Source organism: Equus asinus, chromosome 10 (genome assembly GCF_041296235.1).
Source record: "Equus asinus isolate D_3611 breed Donkey chromosome 10, EquAss-T2T_v2, whole genome shotgun sequence".
NCBI classification, from domain to species: Eukaryota; Metazoa; Chordata; class Mammalia; order Perissodactyla; family Equidae; genus Equus; species Equus asinus.
The window spans coordinates 67,369,299-67,386,821 of NC_091799.1; the positions used below are offsets into that span (position 1 = coordinate 67,369,299).

Sequence of the window (17,523 nt, forward strand, 5' to 3'; positions counted from 1 at the left end):
GCCTGCAACCTGTCTGAAGCCCCCTGCTAATGCTTGCTGGTGGTTTTTGTTTTATATATATATATATATCATTGCTAGTGTGAGCTAATCCATATAAATTTGCAAGGGCTAGAAGCTCTTTGCCATTGGGAAATAAGGACAATTCTGAAATGGAAAGAGCAGCCAGGCTTTCTTTTTCATTCATTGCCTTGGTGGAGTTCCCGCATTTGGCTTCTCAGTGTTCTGAACAAGCAATCGCCTACTCTTGCTCCTCCTCAATCATTTTTCCAGTGAGCTCCAAGCAAGTGCAGTCTCCATTATATATGAGGGGGTAACAGTTAAAGCATAGGTGCATGCACAACCTAAGTCTGCTAAATAACGGGAAGCAAAAAACAGCAAAGACAAAAGAGGGAAAAGGAAAGTTAGCACATTTCAATTTCCTAATGACAACAAGAAAGAGCAAAGTGTACCCCTACATAGTTTGAATGAACTTATTTTCCAAGAATAACTGAAGGCTTACCAAGCTTACCACAATAATTGTTCAAGTCTAAAGGATCAATCAGTGGAAATCTAACTTCATTAAGAGATATATTAGGTTATAAACTGAAACTAAAGAGTGGAGAGAGGAAGAAAAAAGTCCATTTCTGAAGACAATTCTCTCTGTAGCTGCTCAAGTAAAACAAAACGTAATACTGCTTTCTATTAGCGAGGTGAATATCACTTTAGAGGCTGTCCTGATCTGAGCTCAGTAACTTAAAACAATCTTTTTGTATTAGTTTTTACTTGTGTAAGTAATAACGAACACATTTATTATTAAAAATATAAATATAACAAGTAATACCAGGAAGTCCCTGATTACTTCCACCTCACCCCTTTACCCCGAAGCAATCGCTGTTTCATGTATCTCTTTCCCAATCTTTTATATATATTCATAGACACTGTGGAGTATTACATAAAAGGTGTCACACTCGATGTTGCTGTTCTGCAACTTTGTTTTTTCCCTCAAGAAGTGTCTTACAGCTCTATCCATGTTGATGCTTATAGATCTGGCTCCTCATTCCTTTTAATGGTTTCAATGTGTTCTATACTGTGAAAATACCTCCATTTATTTTCTATTCCCCTATGAATGGATCTTTAGGTTTTCTCCAATTTTTCACTATCGCAAACACTACTCCAAAGAGTGCTCTTGTACAAGCCTTGTGTTTTAAACAAGCGTTTCTATAGAAGAATTGCTGGGTAGTAGAGAGTGTACATTTTTATTTTTAATACACATGCCTGATTGTTCTCTAAAATGGCTACATCAATGTATAGCTTTACCTACAGTATAAAAGTGTGCTTGTTGTTTTCCCATAGTTGGATTTCTTCTTGTTGTTTTGCTTTGTATTTCCTTGATAACCAATGAGATTGAGCACCATTTCATAGGTAGATGCTCATTTTTATATCTTCTTTTGTGAATTACCTGTTTACTTCCTTTGTCCATTCATCTGTTGGATTACTTGTCATTTTTGTATGGATTCAGAGGAGTTTGTTATATATTCTGAACATTAATCCTCTGTCTGCTGTTGGATTGCAAATATTTTTTCACAATCTCTTGCTTATTTTAGTACTGTTCGTGACGTATTTTCTTTTACAGAAAATTTAAAATATGGTATAGTCAAAAGATCATTCTTGTCCATTATTGCTTTTGCTTTTGGTGTCTTCTTAAAAAAGGCCTTCCCTACTCCCAGGGACAGAACTACATTTTGCTCAATTTTCTTTTAGTTTGTTACAAGATTTTTTTTTAATATGTGGTTTCATTTCTGAACTCTTTGTTCCATTCCAATGATCTGTTGGTTTTCCTGCTTCATTAACCCCACTGCCTAATTATAAAGTGACTTATTTAGAAGCTATCCGCCCTGCAGAGTTGAACACTGTGGGAAAGGCAAGATGGGTCAGGTTGGCCTTTGTGCCTTTGTTCTTCTGGACCTTGGGGGAATCATGGACACAGAGAAAGACTTATCTTTTGCAGCTACAGGGAGTTAACAAGTTGCTAAACGCCTAGAATCTAACCTCTCCTGCTCTCATTCTAGCTTTGACAGGAAGAGTGCCCCATCAAGAGGGGCTATGAGCTATTGGCATCTGGGTTAGAACTAATGCATTTATCCAGAGAAGCACTGTTATGCGTGGTATTTAGGATATATTGTTCATCCTAGATTAAGGCATGTTCTGATTGAAGTGGATTTTTGTGAGTGGCCTGACAATCCAAACTTTCATTATAACAGCATTCTGAGCAAATAAATCCAAGTGGCAGAAATAGTTGTGATCCTTTGGGTATAATTCTCAGCACTAAATCTACTCACAGCATTCCTAAAATATAACCACAAGCAGACATTTTGCACTATAAACGCAAAATCAAAGAAACAGTCCCCAACTCTAGAAGACTTTTTACTCTACAGTTAGCAAAAGGTAAAATAATAAAGCAAATTTTTTTTAAATGCACCAGAATTTTTACCCTAAAAACAAACACCTTGAAAAAATGGAGTCTCTACTACTTAGGTGCCCTCACTTCAGTCTCTCTCCCATCCCCACTCCCGATCAGTTGCTAGAGGCAGACCACGTCTTTCTCAACTTTGTATCCCTAGAATATAGTTCACTAACTTGCACAAAGTAGAGGCCCCCCAAAATATATATCCATATATAATTAATAGATAGATAAAGAATTAATTAAACTCAAGAAAAAGTCATATTATTTTATTTCATGGCCCTTTCTCTCTGTTTTGTTGACCCAAGTCAATTACCATTTATCTACCAGACTTGACTCCAGGTGACTTTTAATTATTTCCAAAATCTACTTTCAAAAAAATTAAGATTTTTTTTTAAAGGATTTTATTTTTTTTTCCTTTTTCTCCCCAAAGCCCCCCGGTACATAGTTGTATATTCTTTGTTGTGGGTCCTTCTAGTTGTGGCATGTGGGACACTGCCTCAGCGTGGTTTGATGAGCAGTGCCATGTCCGCGCCCAGGATTCAAACCAACGAAACACTGGGCCGCCTGCAGTGGAGTGCACGAACTTAACCACTCAGCCACGCGGCCAGCCCCCAAAAATTAAGATTTTATATCATTTGAGGTCTTCAAAAAATGTCCTGTAGGGGCTGGCCTGGTGGTGCAGTGGTTAAGTGTGCACATTCCGCTTCGGGGGCCCGGGGTTCACCAGTTCTGACACTGGGTGTGGACATGGCACCACTTGTCAAGCCATGCTGTGGGCAGGCGTCCCACGTATAAAGTAGAGGAAGAGGGACACGGATGTTAGCTCAGGGCCAGTCTTTCTCAGTGAAAAGAGGAGGATTGGCAGCAGTTAGCTTAGGGCTAATCTTCCTCAAAAAAAATTCTTTTTAAAAATGTTCTGTAGACTCTAGGGCGGGAGTCCTCTCTGTTTCTATGACATGGACGCCTGTGGATCCCTTCTCAGAAAAGTGTTTGAAATTACATGAAATAAAATACATAGGATTGCATAAGAAACCAATGATATTGCAATACAGTTATCAAAATATTTTAAAGAACAACTTGGTAATAGTAATATGCAAGCTTTTCTTTTAATGCATTAAGTAAGATTTAGTGGTGGGACCAATGACTACTGCAATTTTGAAGTTGTGATGCATGTAAAAGATATTTTGAGATATATGCAATAGCTAATGTGATACAAAAGTATCTGCGATTCGTATTATTGGCAAAGTCACAGGTATGGTTGACACTACTGTGGATTGTTGCCTATATTCATAATTGAAGAAGATGCTAAATTTCAATTAGAAGTTAGTGGAAATAGAGATATAATTTATTTCTCTAATCTAAGCTCACAAAGCCTGATTTCTATCTAGAGAGAGAATCCCTGCTGTAGTGGTAATTCCAAAAAAGACCTTCCAAGCACATTTTGAGTAATAAGTGGAATGATTGCAGAGCCTCCCAAGGTGATCTGCTTGGAATGGGAGCACAGTCTTTTATTCATTCAACAAATACTTAAGTACCTGTGATATCTCATTGCAGGCTTGATCACAGCAGAGTTCACAATTTGGTGTAGAAGAATATAGATGCTCTGTTTTGTTGAAAAATAAGTGTAACAACCTCAGCCTCTATTCTAGAGGCTGTGTTTTATGAATTTGTCCTTGTTAGAATTTGCTCTCATACTTCCATGACCTAGTTAATTTATATTGTTTTTCTTGCATTAGTGTCTCATTTAAATTATGAAAATCTCCACTTCTAAATTTTTTGTCAGTACGTTATTTTTGTCATTATTATAAGGAGACTGTGAGAGTATTTAAAGAAGGTCGTTGTTAGTAGCCATTCCCAGTATCTTAAAATCCAACCTCAGATGATTCGTAGTCTTTAACTAAAACCTTTGGCTATGATTATGATGTGCACTGTTTATCCAGGTTAGAAAACTCCAAAACAAAGACAATGAGTTAATTTACTAATCTTCGTGATCTATAACTGTAAGATTTTTTCCAAATAAAAATTAAAGAAAATGGCTTTCATTATTGCACTTCTAATACGTTCTACTTTTTAAAGAATCTTTTAAAGCCCATCATTTATTCCAATTTTTTGTCCGCAGGAGACCCTCTATAACTTTTGTGAGAGGTGGTCATATGTTTAAAATGTCCGCCAGAGCCAAACTGGACTTCTGTGAAATTCCAGGTCCTTCAGAGGATTTAGAATTGTTTTGCTGATCTCTCAGCCACTTGCTATAATTCTCTCCCCCAGTGCACTAAGACGAAGAAGGCACCAACCACCCAGCCACATCACACATTTCTCTCTCTGTGCCTTTCAGGGTCTGCTAGAGCTAGGCTACAAGTGCTGGTCTGAAACACAGAAACTGCTAAGCACTTAATCAGATTTCTGGTTCATAAAACACAAAAGTTACAGTGGTTTTGGAAAAAAAGTTCTGAGATGCTGATAGGACTTGTAAGCCCTTAACTGAAATTTCGGTGGCTCGGGCCCAAGGCAAGGAATTACTCATCTGTACAAGAGCGCTGTTCCAAAGCAAGGCTGCTGTGCACCCAACAGCTATGACATACAGCTGGGCCTATCAGCAGTCTAGAAATGGATCCTAAGTCAACTAAAAGTAAACATTTCCCTTCAAAACATTCTGAAGAGATGTGTTCTTAAGTGAATGTGAGTTACACTTCAGTCTTTGAGTCAATACTTCTTGTTTTTCAACAAAAAAGGGAATTCTTCTATCACCAGGGACATCTAGATATTTGTTGCAATATGTCTGCAAGTGACTTCTAGATTTTCAGCCCCAAGATGCTTTGAAGGCCCCACTGAGCCCTCAATGAAACTCAAGAAGGAACTGGTAGGAAAGGTCACCACAGTTTGGACACAGAGGACTGGCTTGCATTTGACAGATTCTGGTATTTTATACTCCCCATGAGTCCAACGGAGCTTTGACAACCTGCAATTCACTAGATAATTCTTCCTGTAAACATTTCTTGAACGCCTACTGTGTGCTCTGCGCAGTGGGCATACCTCAGTGAATAAGCCGTGGCCTCTGTGTTTCAGTGCATCACAGCTTAATCATGATCTCTGTCAACTCTCAGTGCCAAGCCTGAAGTCTGCCCCTTAAGAGGCCACACGAGCCTTAACATAACACAACTACAATGACTGCCGGCCCAACAGAATCCGCAGGAAGGAGAAGGAGGCAGTTGCAGGAAAAAGTTCCTAAACTAAGTGTGTTGTGCAATACCAAGAGCTGCACTTGAGCTGATTTTGAAACTTTGGTTTTCATATTACTAACTCTAAGAGAATTTATTTTTATTCCTCATTAGCCCAATTGAGAAAAATAGCAACAGGAAGTTTCCCTTGATTTGACTGAATGTTTGCAACATGTTTATATTGTAATATAAATATATGATATACTTATATGTAATATATAGAGTAATATATATTATTATTTAGAGAAGTAATGGAGCAATTCAAGTCTTGATCTGGGGTCATTCAGAGGATCAACAGTTATTTCTAACAGTGATTCCAAACTCCAGGGTGGGAGTCGAGGAGGGAGAATGCATATATTTCAATACCTTATAAAAATAAATACTTGCCAGCTCTGCTTTTAGGAGGAGCCTAGAGGTGATGCCAAATGAAACAAAGAACAATATAGGGTGGCAACCCTTACCCTAGTGAAAACCACCATTCTAGAAAGTGAGAAGACCTTGAATCCAGTTAAAATCACAAAGAAAAGAATTTTCCAGCACCTGACCTCATTTCCAAAATGAAAGTCTACCAGCATAATGTATGGAGAGCATTTTTCTCCAGAGTTGGAGAAACCTGGATCTGACTCCCAACTCTGCCATGTCCCCAGTCAATGGCCTTAAGCAAATTACTTAACCTGTCTGTGTTTCAGTTTCCTCACCTGTAAAATGGTCCTAAAAATACCTACCCCTCAGGATTGTTGTAAAGATTCGAGAAGGTAACATATATAAAGCTCTTGGCACCCAGTAGGTATACAAAAAATGATAGTGCTCCTCCCCACCCCATCTTTTACCAAAGCATGCTAGTGTTAGGGTGTTTTTTGGTGGGGGAGGAGGGAGGCTTGTTTTTGTTTTAAGAGAATAACTCCTGAAGCCTAGCAACTGTGTTTAGGAGACAAGGAATAACATGGCATGCTCACGGTCTAGTTCACAGCTACACTTTCACACTGAATTATCATATCGTTAAATCACATCTCTGCATATGGTGATTGCCACCTACCTCATTTGGAGCACTCATCAAGAATTTTAACAGGTTTCAATTGTCAAGTTGGTAACAATGACCGTATCAGACAAGTTCATTTTCTATAAAGAAGTCACATTCTGCTTTTCTTTCTTGTGTGTATGATTTTAAAAAGCAAAGCCAAATTTTACAAAAGAAAAAAATTCAATCAAGAACAGTGAGAAGTCACTCATTTATTCACCAAGTATTTACTTATCATCTACAACATGCCTGGCACTGTTCTAGGCTCCAGGAATTCAGACAGGCAAACAAGGGCCCTGCCTTCATGGAGCTTACACTCCAGTGACTTCAAAATTGTCTTTGATGTCTTTACCCCTGGATACTGTTGGCACTTCATGATGAAGTCAATGACTCTGAAGCCAAGGGGGCTCAGCACTAGAATGGGGAAGTCCATGCATAATAAAAAGATTCTGATTCCCCTGAGTTCAGATGTCAAATTCCAGTGGGTCAAATTCAAAATGAAAAGGACCCGCTGAAATGCATTGAGCTATTCTGAATCCCAAGTAAATACTCAGCTGTTGGAATAAGAATAGGAAGTTCCACTGCTTTTAGACTAGCATTCTTTTCCATGTGGAATCAATTTTTTGAAATATCTTCAAGAATATCTCTGGATGCTCGGTGTTATAAGACACTTGAAACTTGGAAGCAGACCGTAATTTAGTGATTTAGAATACGGAACTGGTCGAGGGGATTTAGCATTCTAATCCCAGGGCCCCACAAACCTCAAACCCTAGATTCGGTTCCATGCTCGCTCACAGACTTGGGAACTTCTCTAGAGCTCAGCTTCCTCTTCTGTGAAATGAGAAGGACACTGGCACCTGTCAGAGTTGACTAACTACCGTAGCAGACAACTCAAAATCTTAGTGGACTGACACAATAGACGCTTATTTCTTGCCTGTAACATAGTCCAATGCTGGACCTCATGAATCAGGGTACTGGGCCTTTGAATCAGCTGGTTCCAGCACCTTCTTAAGCCTTGTCTTCTGCGTTCATTTTCAGATGAGCAAAGAGAGAAGATGTGGTAGACCACATAGGTTTTCTTTTCTAGGTGGCCTGGAGGGGGCTTCCGTCCCTTCTGTCCTTTCTGTCCATGCTGCAGTGGTCAGGACTCAGTCTCGTGGCCACATCTATCTGCTGGGAGGCTGGGGAATGTAGCCAGCTATGTGCCCTGGAGGAAGAGGAAATAAAGTTTGGTGAACACATAGCAGACTTCTTCATAATACTTAATCCAGAATGTTGTCTGGAGGAGTAAGTGAGATAATACACTTAAAAACTGATAAAGTTCTCCTGATTAATAAATATTAGCTCTGGGCTGTTATTAGCTGTGCTCTCCTAACTAGGCTGAGGCCCTGCTCCTCCACTCAGCTCATCGTGGATGGAGCAGAGAAGGCCAAGCTAGTGACTCCCATCTTTATGTTATCTGCAGAGATGACTCTAAAAAGAGAAGCTTTAAAGCTGCCTATGCCCTTCGCCCCTTTACCAGGCGTCTTAATCCAGAGTCATTTTAGATACATTTCATGTAACTGAGAGGTGTGGGCAACAGAGGAGGCCATCTTTTCACAGTAACTCCCAAATAATACCAGTTCTTTTTGGCTACCATTTCCCAGCATAAACTCATTTTGTTATGAAAGTGTGCCTAAACTTTGTGATGTTAAGCTCTGAAAGAAGCTGGGACTCAACAGGCTGACTCATCCAGATCTGCTCTCCAAGCTGCCACAGAGTGATTTCCTCTAAACAGTGTAAATCAGATCATGTCAGCATCTGCTTAAAACCTTTACTGTCCTTCCATTGACTTTAGAATAAGATCTAAATGCCTTATGCAGGGTCGGTATCCCCCATCCCACATTCCCAAGGATCAGCCCTGCCTCCCTCTACAACCCTTTTAGGCATGGCTCTCCTCTGTCCATTCATTCATGCATTCATTCAACAGCTATTTACCTAGACTCTGATGTAGTCACTGGGGATACTGCACTAAAACAGACAGTGTCCCTGCCCTCATGATGGGAGATGGCATCCTGGTATGACTCCAGGCACAGGTGCCTGCCTCTGTGACTTGGTACTTACTGTTCTCTTCCCCCAGCCTGGCTAGCAGAGGCCCAAGTGGAACAGTTCCTCCCCGGCGGTGACTTTCTCATAGCACCCATGTGCGTTCATTATAGCATTCAGCAATCTGGAAAATCCTTTGGCTCGTTTGTGAGCATTTATTGTCTGTCTTCCTCTACCGCAGTGCAATTCCCATGAGGGTAAAGATCTGGTTTATCTCACTCACTATGTTATCCTTAACACCTGTTTTCTGGCACAAAGCAGAAGCTCAGTAAATGTCAGTTGAATGAATGGCTTGAGAAATAAATGAACTGACACGCAGCAACTGATGTATCTGGTGGTGGCCCTTGGGCCTGAGGAGAAAGTATGTGCTGCATTTTCCTTTTTAATAGCCCGTGCTCATCTCCACCCCCTCTGCTTATGGTTTTGTAGGGGATGACACCGCTCCACTGGGCAGCTTTCCACAACCGGCCTCAACACACCCAAATGCTGCTGAAGAAGGGGGCAGACCCCACCCTGGTGGATAAAGACTTTAAAACAGCTCTCCACTGGGCAGTCCAGGTGAGGACTTGTCTCAAGTTTTAATGGTGTAAAGCAATGTTAACAATTCTCTGAGTATGTCAGACCTGAAGGGAGAGATTAAAAAAGGTACAGCCCCACACTGGTAAGGGGTTTGTATGTATGACAGAGCAGGTAAGATTCACTCTGCCCTCCTCCCTTACGTTCACGTCCACAGGGGCAACAGGAAAACTGTCACTTCAGAGGACTTGGGGGCATTAGTTGTAGAGAAGAAACCCTGCCAAGATGAAGAGGGGGAGGAGTGATAGAATATCAGGGAGAGCCTGCCTTGGCTGTCACACACACACACACACACACACACACAAAGACACACCTCTCCCCCTCTCTCTCTTTCTCTCTCCATCTCAGTGCTTGCTACGGGCTCACAGTGCACCAGGATAAACTTTCAAAGACTTACTAGGAAAATCCCTTCAAAGTCTCTGGACCATGACTCTCTTTTTCCTTCTAAATCCTCCAAAGCAGAGTAATTGCAGGTGACCCTGAATTCTGCGCCGAACAGTGAAAATAGTGGCTCATGACCCTACCTCACGATCCCAAAAAGGAATCTGTATCAGCACACACAGACAAAGAAATCAGAATGGGCCCCAGAAATCGATCGTCTAAAGAGGGGGCGGCTGAGAAGAAGGAGAAATATTGACTGTAGCTCTCATTTATTAGGTGCTTTCTCCTTTCAAGGGGACTGATTAACTCAGAGCCATCTGTTCCGTCCTTAAGAGGCGAGTGGTGTTGGGCATCCTTTCCACAAGCTTGCTGGCCCATTCTGTCTTTGGATGCCCAACACAGACATCCCTGCTGTTTATTCCCATCAGCTCAATAGGGGCCCCCTTGCTGTACTGCTGCAGCATCCTTGCGAGAGGGGTTTCTGTCTGCCCTGACCGTGGTTTCACTCAGGTGTTTTCACGTGCCACACACGGCAGAGACGGGCACCTGGCACTTTCAGGGTTGACATATGTGCCTGAGGTAAGGGGAAAACAGAAGTGATTTGGAAACTGCTCTGTTTTTGTCCCTCCAAGCTTAGCTTTAGTAACTCTGTACCAGTGCCAGCCCTGGGCAAAACTGTGAAGCGAGCGAAGCTTGTTTTTGTCATCTCCACCTGCCCTAACAACCTCCTACATACTTTCAGTATCTAATCTCACGCCCTGTCCCCCTCATACCAGTCCCTGCGCAGGACTCAGTCCTCTGGCTGGTCAAGGGTCGCGATCATAGCAATGACCCCGGTGACAACCTGGCTGGACAACCAAGAAGTGTTTCACGTGTGTTGGTTCTGAGGGGAGGTGAAAGTGGTATCAGAATCAAGCATTTTCTGTGTATTCACTCTCATCACCCCTGCCTTCTGATCCCATGGGTCTGGGGTGGGACTCATGTATGTCCCTTTTGAAAAATCTCCCCAGGTAATTCTCACTGAGGTGCCTCCTCTGCTCCCCCTTCCTCCACCCCACCCCCAGTTCAGAGCTGTTGCTCTAGACCTGGCCTTGCAATGGAATCAGCAGCAGCGCCTGTAAAAGAATAGACTCCCAGACCCCACGCCAGACCTTCTGCGTTGTGCTCTTCACGGGTGGGAACCCCTGTTCTCTTTCTCGATGAGGCAGTTTGGCAAAATTTAAAAAAACAATGTACTCAACTCAGAAAATCTGAGTTTGCATAGACAAACCTGGCTTTGATCTCAGAAAGGTCCCCAGTGCCTGCTTGGCTTAACAGTCAGTGTATCTTTGGGGAATGAATGAGATCGTGCATATGACGCGAGATGTAATGTACTGTGTAATTGCAAGAGATTATCATTTTTATTATGGTTCCCGATTCCTCCATGACAGCTTAGTTACTATACCCTCCATCTTCATATTCTTTCTCTCTCTAAATGATACAGCTTTTAACCTGCTACATTGCCTTTAGTCCTCTCTGCACATTAGAATCATCTGAAGAGCTTTTAAACAATACTGAGATCCAGGCCCCACACCCTTAAGTTTTCAGCCAATTGTTCTTGGGTGGGGCCCAGGCACCACCATTTTTTAAAGCTTTCCCTCCTCCAGAAGATTGTATGCAGCCAGGGTTGAAAACCACTATGGTAAATGAATTCATATTAATGGGTGCTAAAAGCTTATCTACTCCTACCTAAGATATTTGCATTTTGACCATGATTTTGAGTAAGCATAATGTCTCACTCATTTATTCACTCAATTGCTTAATAAATATTTCTGGAGCACCTACTGTGTATCTGGCATGGGGGGGTAAAAAAATTAACAACATAGGTCCCTTCTAGAACCCCTACAATTGTAATGTTGTATGTGTAAGTGTGTATGTTAGTATACATTTTTCTAAGGAAGGAGTCCACAACTTTCCTCAATTCTTCAATGAAGATCGGTGACTATCCTCAAAAGGTCAAGAACCACAACTCTAGGGAACTGTGCACACTCTCCCTGCCTGTGGTTAGCAGTAAAATTCAGAAGTGGTGTGTTCTGCCCTTTACATTACAAAGAAGACTACGGGTAATTCCAAATGTCAGCTGAAACCATGATTACACTTGCTTCCTTTAGACTTCTCTCTCATTTATAATACAGGACCAGCATTGTGCTCCTTTTAGAGTTTTTCCACATGAATAAGTATATTTCCCGTTGCCATTTATTTCTTTCACTGAACTTCCTGCTTTTTTCTTGGACCATATGAGACCACATTTAAAGCTATAGCACTTCGAGGGGGCCAGCCCCATCTGTGGCCAAGTGGTTAAGTTCACGTGCTCCACTTCCACCGCCCAGAGTTTCGCGGGTTGGGATCCTGGGTGCAGACACAGCACTGCTCATCAGGCCATGTTGAGGCAGCGTCCCACAAGCCACAACTAGAAGGACCCACAACTAAAAAATATACAACTATGTACTGGGGGGATTTGAAGAGAAAAAGCAAAAAAAAAAAAAAAGAAGATTGTCAACAGTTGTTAGCTTAGGTGCCAATCTTAAAAAAAAAAAAAATGCTATGGGAATTTGAAATCATAAAGCCTCCATATTTGACCCACATAACCAAAGCAGGAAAGATTTGAAATACTGGGCACATGAAGTAAACTAAGTTCAAATTTTGCTCCCATTTCTCAGGTCCCCTGTTAGCTGGTGGTGGCCTCCAGTGGGCCATTGCCCTCATTACCCTCCCCCATCTGCTCAAGAGACCCCAGTGTGTGTCTCTATGTGGGCTAACACTGAGTAGAGCCCTGCCCCCATCCAATCTCCCTCGATGGCATCTCAGTCACTTAGAGGCATGTTCTTGCTCTGTCTCTCTGGGCCTCATCTCCCTTTCAGTCGTCAACACTGCAGGAGTTTAGTCAGCAATCTTTTCCTCACTCTCTCTCTTCCTCAGAAAGCCCGTCCATGCCTAGGGCTTCAACTATCATTCTACTCTGAAGATTCTCAGTTCAATAACTCCAGCTCTGATCTCTCTCTTGAACACTAGACTCACATTTCCAGCTCTACTAGGCTTATTCCCATATTGCACAGACACTTCAAACTGAAACTGAATCCTTGGTCTCTCCTTCCCATCAAACTCCCATCCTCCCAGTAGCCAAAGCCAAAGACCTCCATGTGGTCCATGAACACTCCCTCCTCCTCAGGTCTCACTTCTCTGTTGCCTCCTTTCTGTCCTCACTGGGCAGGTCAGGGTCCCAGAAGGAAACAGCTCACTCAGATGGTAGTAAGTGAGGAGAGATTCATAAAGAGGCTGTTTACACACAACAGCAAGTTGTCATTTGAGCATCTGGAACTAAAATGTCATGGGAGGGAGTGGTTATTGAGACATAGCAAATACAATATCTCAAGGAAAGGGCCCAGGACAGAAACTGTAGCCTTTAATGGAAAAAACAAACTGTGGCCCAGCAGGGAGAGAACTGAAGGATAAATACTCTGACCTCTCTTTCTTACCACATTGTCTCCTGTCAGTGCCACTCATTGGCCAAACCCAATGAAGCCAAAGGGCAAGCGAGCCCATTTGAAGCAATTGATCCATCCTAAAGGGTGGAGAGCTGGATGGAAAAAGATGGAGAATAAACCTGGAAGAACAAATGGAGACAATTTAGCACACCTACCATCTCTTCCTTAGATTCACCTCCCACCATCACTCACCTGAACAGTTCCATATCTGCTTTTCTACTTTCAGCCTTTTTCTTCTCCAATCTATTCTCACATTGCCACCAATCCTCCTTCTACAAATCACAAAGAAATGTATGAACGTAGTTGTTATTACACCAAAGCAATTATGGTCACTGTAAGTTCTTGGGTCATAAACCTTCAATGAGTTCCATTTGTGGTAAAGAAGAAACTCCTTGGGCTAACGCTTACTGCTTGAACAACCACTCCCCATCCTTCCTCCCCCCGACTCCCTGACCTTTCCTCTTCAGCATATATAGGATCTACTGCAATCACACTGGAATATTAATAATCCCCCCAATACACCATAGAGATTCATTCTGTCCCCCCCTTGGTCACACTCTTCCTTTTTGGTGAAATACTTCTTTCTTCTTCAATCTCCTCCTCATCCCTTCTAACTGCAGAATTTCTACTTATACTTTCTTGTTCCTCTAGGCCCAACTAAATGTCACCCTCTTTGTTGAGCCTTCTTTCAGAATTGTTCCCTCCATGGTGTCCGTCTAGCACTTTCTTGTTTCTAGGACTGGTGTTACAGTCAGTGTGATGCCCATGTCTTCCCTTCTAGACTACATGCTTAAGGGCAATGTGCCTTATCCATCTACATGTCTCTCAAGACCCAGAACAGATCTTTGTGAATCTTAGGTCCTCAAAGAGGTGTTCACTGAATTCAGTCTAATAAACTCATCCATGTCAAGCCAATGGAATTATGGTTTATGGAGTTCTTTCTGTGGCATACCATTTTCAGCTTAACTGAGACTTCTAGGAATGCAATTCCTTAATACCAAGGATATTTTTCTAATGAAAGGAATTCTAGGATAGATATGATGGCGGGTTAGTGAGAGGGGCAAGTATCTACTGCCCCTCAAATCTCACCACTACCCCCTTCCTCCTCTTCCTAGAAAATGTCTTTATTTGGAAGCTTCCTCAGCAGTATTTTTCTATCAGTGCATTTTTCAAAGGAGAGAAGAAAGAAAAGAACTGAACTAATTTAAAACAACTAATAACTAATTTAAAACAACTAATTCATGTTTGTTCATTCAGTCTGTGGTTATGTGACTAAGGAAATTAAACACACACACACACACATAAACCCTTGGAGCTCTAGAATATAACCTTCAAGCCCCTAGGACTTGAGACTGGTTTGGTCCAGCATGGAATCCTCTTCCTTCCTGTGGTGGCCAAGATCTGTGGTCAACTATTTGAATTTTGTCAAAATACTATATAAATATACTTTAGCCCTAAATATATTCAGAATGCCAAAGGATAATTATAAATGTCATATACCAGTGGATCCAGTTCACAAGGTAAAAGAAGCTTAGAACTGGAAGGGACCATGTAAGTCGTTTAGTCCAACCCCTTAGTTCACAGATGGAAAATTAGTGCACAGGGAGGTTGTCATTTGCCCAAGTATACCCAGTGCCCACGCAGGCACCCAGGCCACATGACTCGCAGTGCTTGATAAGAGGAAGGCTACAAAGCCACATAAGCCCAAAGTAAACAAAGATAAAGCCAAGTTTGCAACATCAACCCCCATTACCCTGGGAGCAAAGACTGACCTGTTTAGAAAACTGGAGTCTTGAAGGGTCACCTAAGTCAAAGTGGCCTTCATGTCCCAGCTCCCAGTGCTTGGTTATAGAGAGGAAGGGGGTTGAATAGAAAGAGAAAAACAGCGCCTCACCAAGGAGTAAATACAAGTAAAGAAAGAAGTGAAAAGACAGGGAAAGGAGGAAGATAATGAGAAAAAGAAAGAGAAGCTAAAGGGGATGGGTGAAATTCTATTCTGTTTGGCTTTGTGTATAGTTCATAACGCTTGCTTTACTCATTTATTTATTTATTCACTGTTCAGCAAATATTTACTAAGAGTTACTCTTTGCTAGGCTCCATTGCAGCAGAAAGATTTCCAGTCATAGGTTTGGTAAGGACAAGGCAGAGTTATCCTGGAGACCTTCATCTTGCCAGACAGCTAGAAGCAGAAGCTACACCCTTTCTACACACTAACACAGCAAGAAAAGAAGGTTTTGTTTTTTCATATAAACATTAGAAGACCCGTGAAATGAACTGGTTCAGCAGCTAAGGGTCACCATGCCTCACTGCGCCCCCCGACAACCATTTCTGTCTTCCACTTGCTCTCCAGGGGAGTCAGCCCAGGCTTTGGGGTACAGCAGCCTCTGGAGTCAGGCTAAGCAGAAAGCCTGGTCCAAAGGGACTAATCAGGAAGATGGTCCAGACTCTAAACCAGGATATTGGGCACCTCTCTCTCCTGGCTTGCCCCAAACTCTCAATCCTCAAGTGTTCGTGCTGTGTAGACTGGTAGATCTTCCCTCCAGCTCTATTCCAGCATAATACATCTGGCTCCAGCTGAACGGATGGGTCACTCTTCTTCTCATGTTGCAAAACCACCCAGCCCTTTAAGAGGGCCATGTGACCTAAAACCCTAGCCTCTGCTTTATATAGTCACCTTCAAAGGGCAAGTGATGCAAACAGACCCCTACTTCCAAGAGAAGGAGGGAGATTGGAGTTCCCTCCAAAAAGAAGCCACCCCAGAACTAATACCCCAGACATATGTTAACAAATAACCAACTAGTCCAAAAGCTCCCATTGAGACTCCGTGGAAGGTCACCTAGAATAAAGAGGATCCACAACCAAGATATTGGAATCTCATTTTTTTATCAGTCTGCCCATACCAAAATTACTGTACTTAATCCCACTTTCTTCTCAGCAAGGCTTCTTAGGAACTCCTCTTCCTCACAAGGTATAAAGAGAAAATGACTATGACTCAGTATTTCCCAGAAGTTTTCAGAGTACATGAAGGCAACTTTGGGGATTACCTGTGACAAGAACAAAGCAAGTACAACAGAAACAGATAAATCCACACTCCTCATCTGGCCACTCAATGCAGAATCTGAGAGCTCCAGTAGAGAATAGGATTTGTTGTTTTTTTGTTTTTTTGTTTTTTTAATTTTTATTAAGATTATGATAGTTTACAACCTTGTGAAATTTCAGTTGTATGTTATTGTTAGCCATGTTGTAGGTGCACCACTTTACCCTTTGTGCCCACCGCCCCACCCCCCCTTTCCCCTGGTAACCACCAATCAGTTCTCTTTGTCTACATGTTTAACTTCCCCCTATGAGTGGAGTCATACAGAGTTCGTCTTTCTCTCTCTGGCTTATTTCACTTAACATAATACCCTCAAGGTCCATCCATGTTGTTGTGAATGGGACAATTTTATCCTTTTTTATGGCTGAGTAGTATTCTATTCTATATATATACAATATCTTCTTTATCCAATCATCAGTTGATGGGTACATAGGTTGCTTCCACATCTTGGCTATTGTAAATAATGCTGCAATGAACATAGGGGTGCATGGGACTTTTTGAATTGCTGATTTTAAGCTCTTTGGATAAATACCCAGTAGTGGGATGCCTGGGTCATATGGTACTCCTATTTTTAATTTTTTGAGAAATCTCCATACCGTTTTCCATAGTGACTGCACCAGTTTGCATTCCCACCAACAGTGTATGAGGGTTCCTTTTTCTCCACAACCTCTCCAACATTTGTCACATTTTGTTTTGTTTATTTTTGCCATTCTAACAGGTGTAAGGTGATATCTCAGTATAGTTTTTATTTGCATTTCCCTGATGATTAGTGATGATGAGTATCTTTTCATGTGTCTATTGGCCATCTGTATATCTTCTTTGGAGAAGGTTGTTTGATTTTTTTGTTGTTGAGTTGTGTGAGTTCTCTATATATTGTGGAGATTAACCCTTTGTCAGATATGTAACTTGTAAATATTTTTTCCCAGTTAGTGGGTTGTTTTTTTTGTTTCAATCCTGTTTTCCCTTGCCTTGAAGAAGCTCTTTAGTCTGATGAAGTCCCATTTGTTTATTCCTTCTATTGTTTCCCTTGTCTGAGAAGACATTGTGTCCAAAAAGATCCTTTTGATACTAATGTCAAAGTGTGTACTGCCTATATTTTCTTCTAGAAGCCTTATGGTTTCAGGTCTAATCTTTAGGTCTTTGATCCATTTTGAGTTTATTTTGGTGAATAGTGAGAAAGAATG

General features: G+C 41.6%; 1 protein-coding gene across 2 annotated transcripts in view; it reads left to right on the forward strand.

The window, feature by feature from the left end:
- The window catches only part of ANKRD55 (ankyrin repeat domain 55), a 96,869-nt gene that overhangs the window by 50,326 nt on the left and 29,020 nt on the right, over positions 1–17,523 (forward strand). For both annotated transcript variants that reach the window (XM_070519643.1, XM_014860370.3), the window contains one exon: positions 9,194–9,322. In XM_070519643.1, coding sequence (XP_070375744.1) covers positions 9,194–9,322 — 129 coding nt within the window. The remainder of the gene's footprint in view (positions 1–9,193; positions 9,323–17,523) is intronic.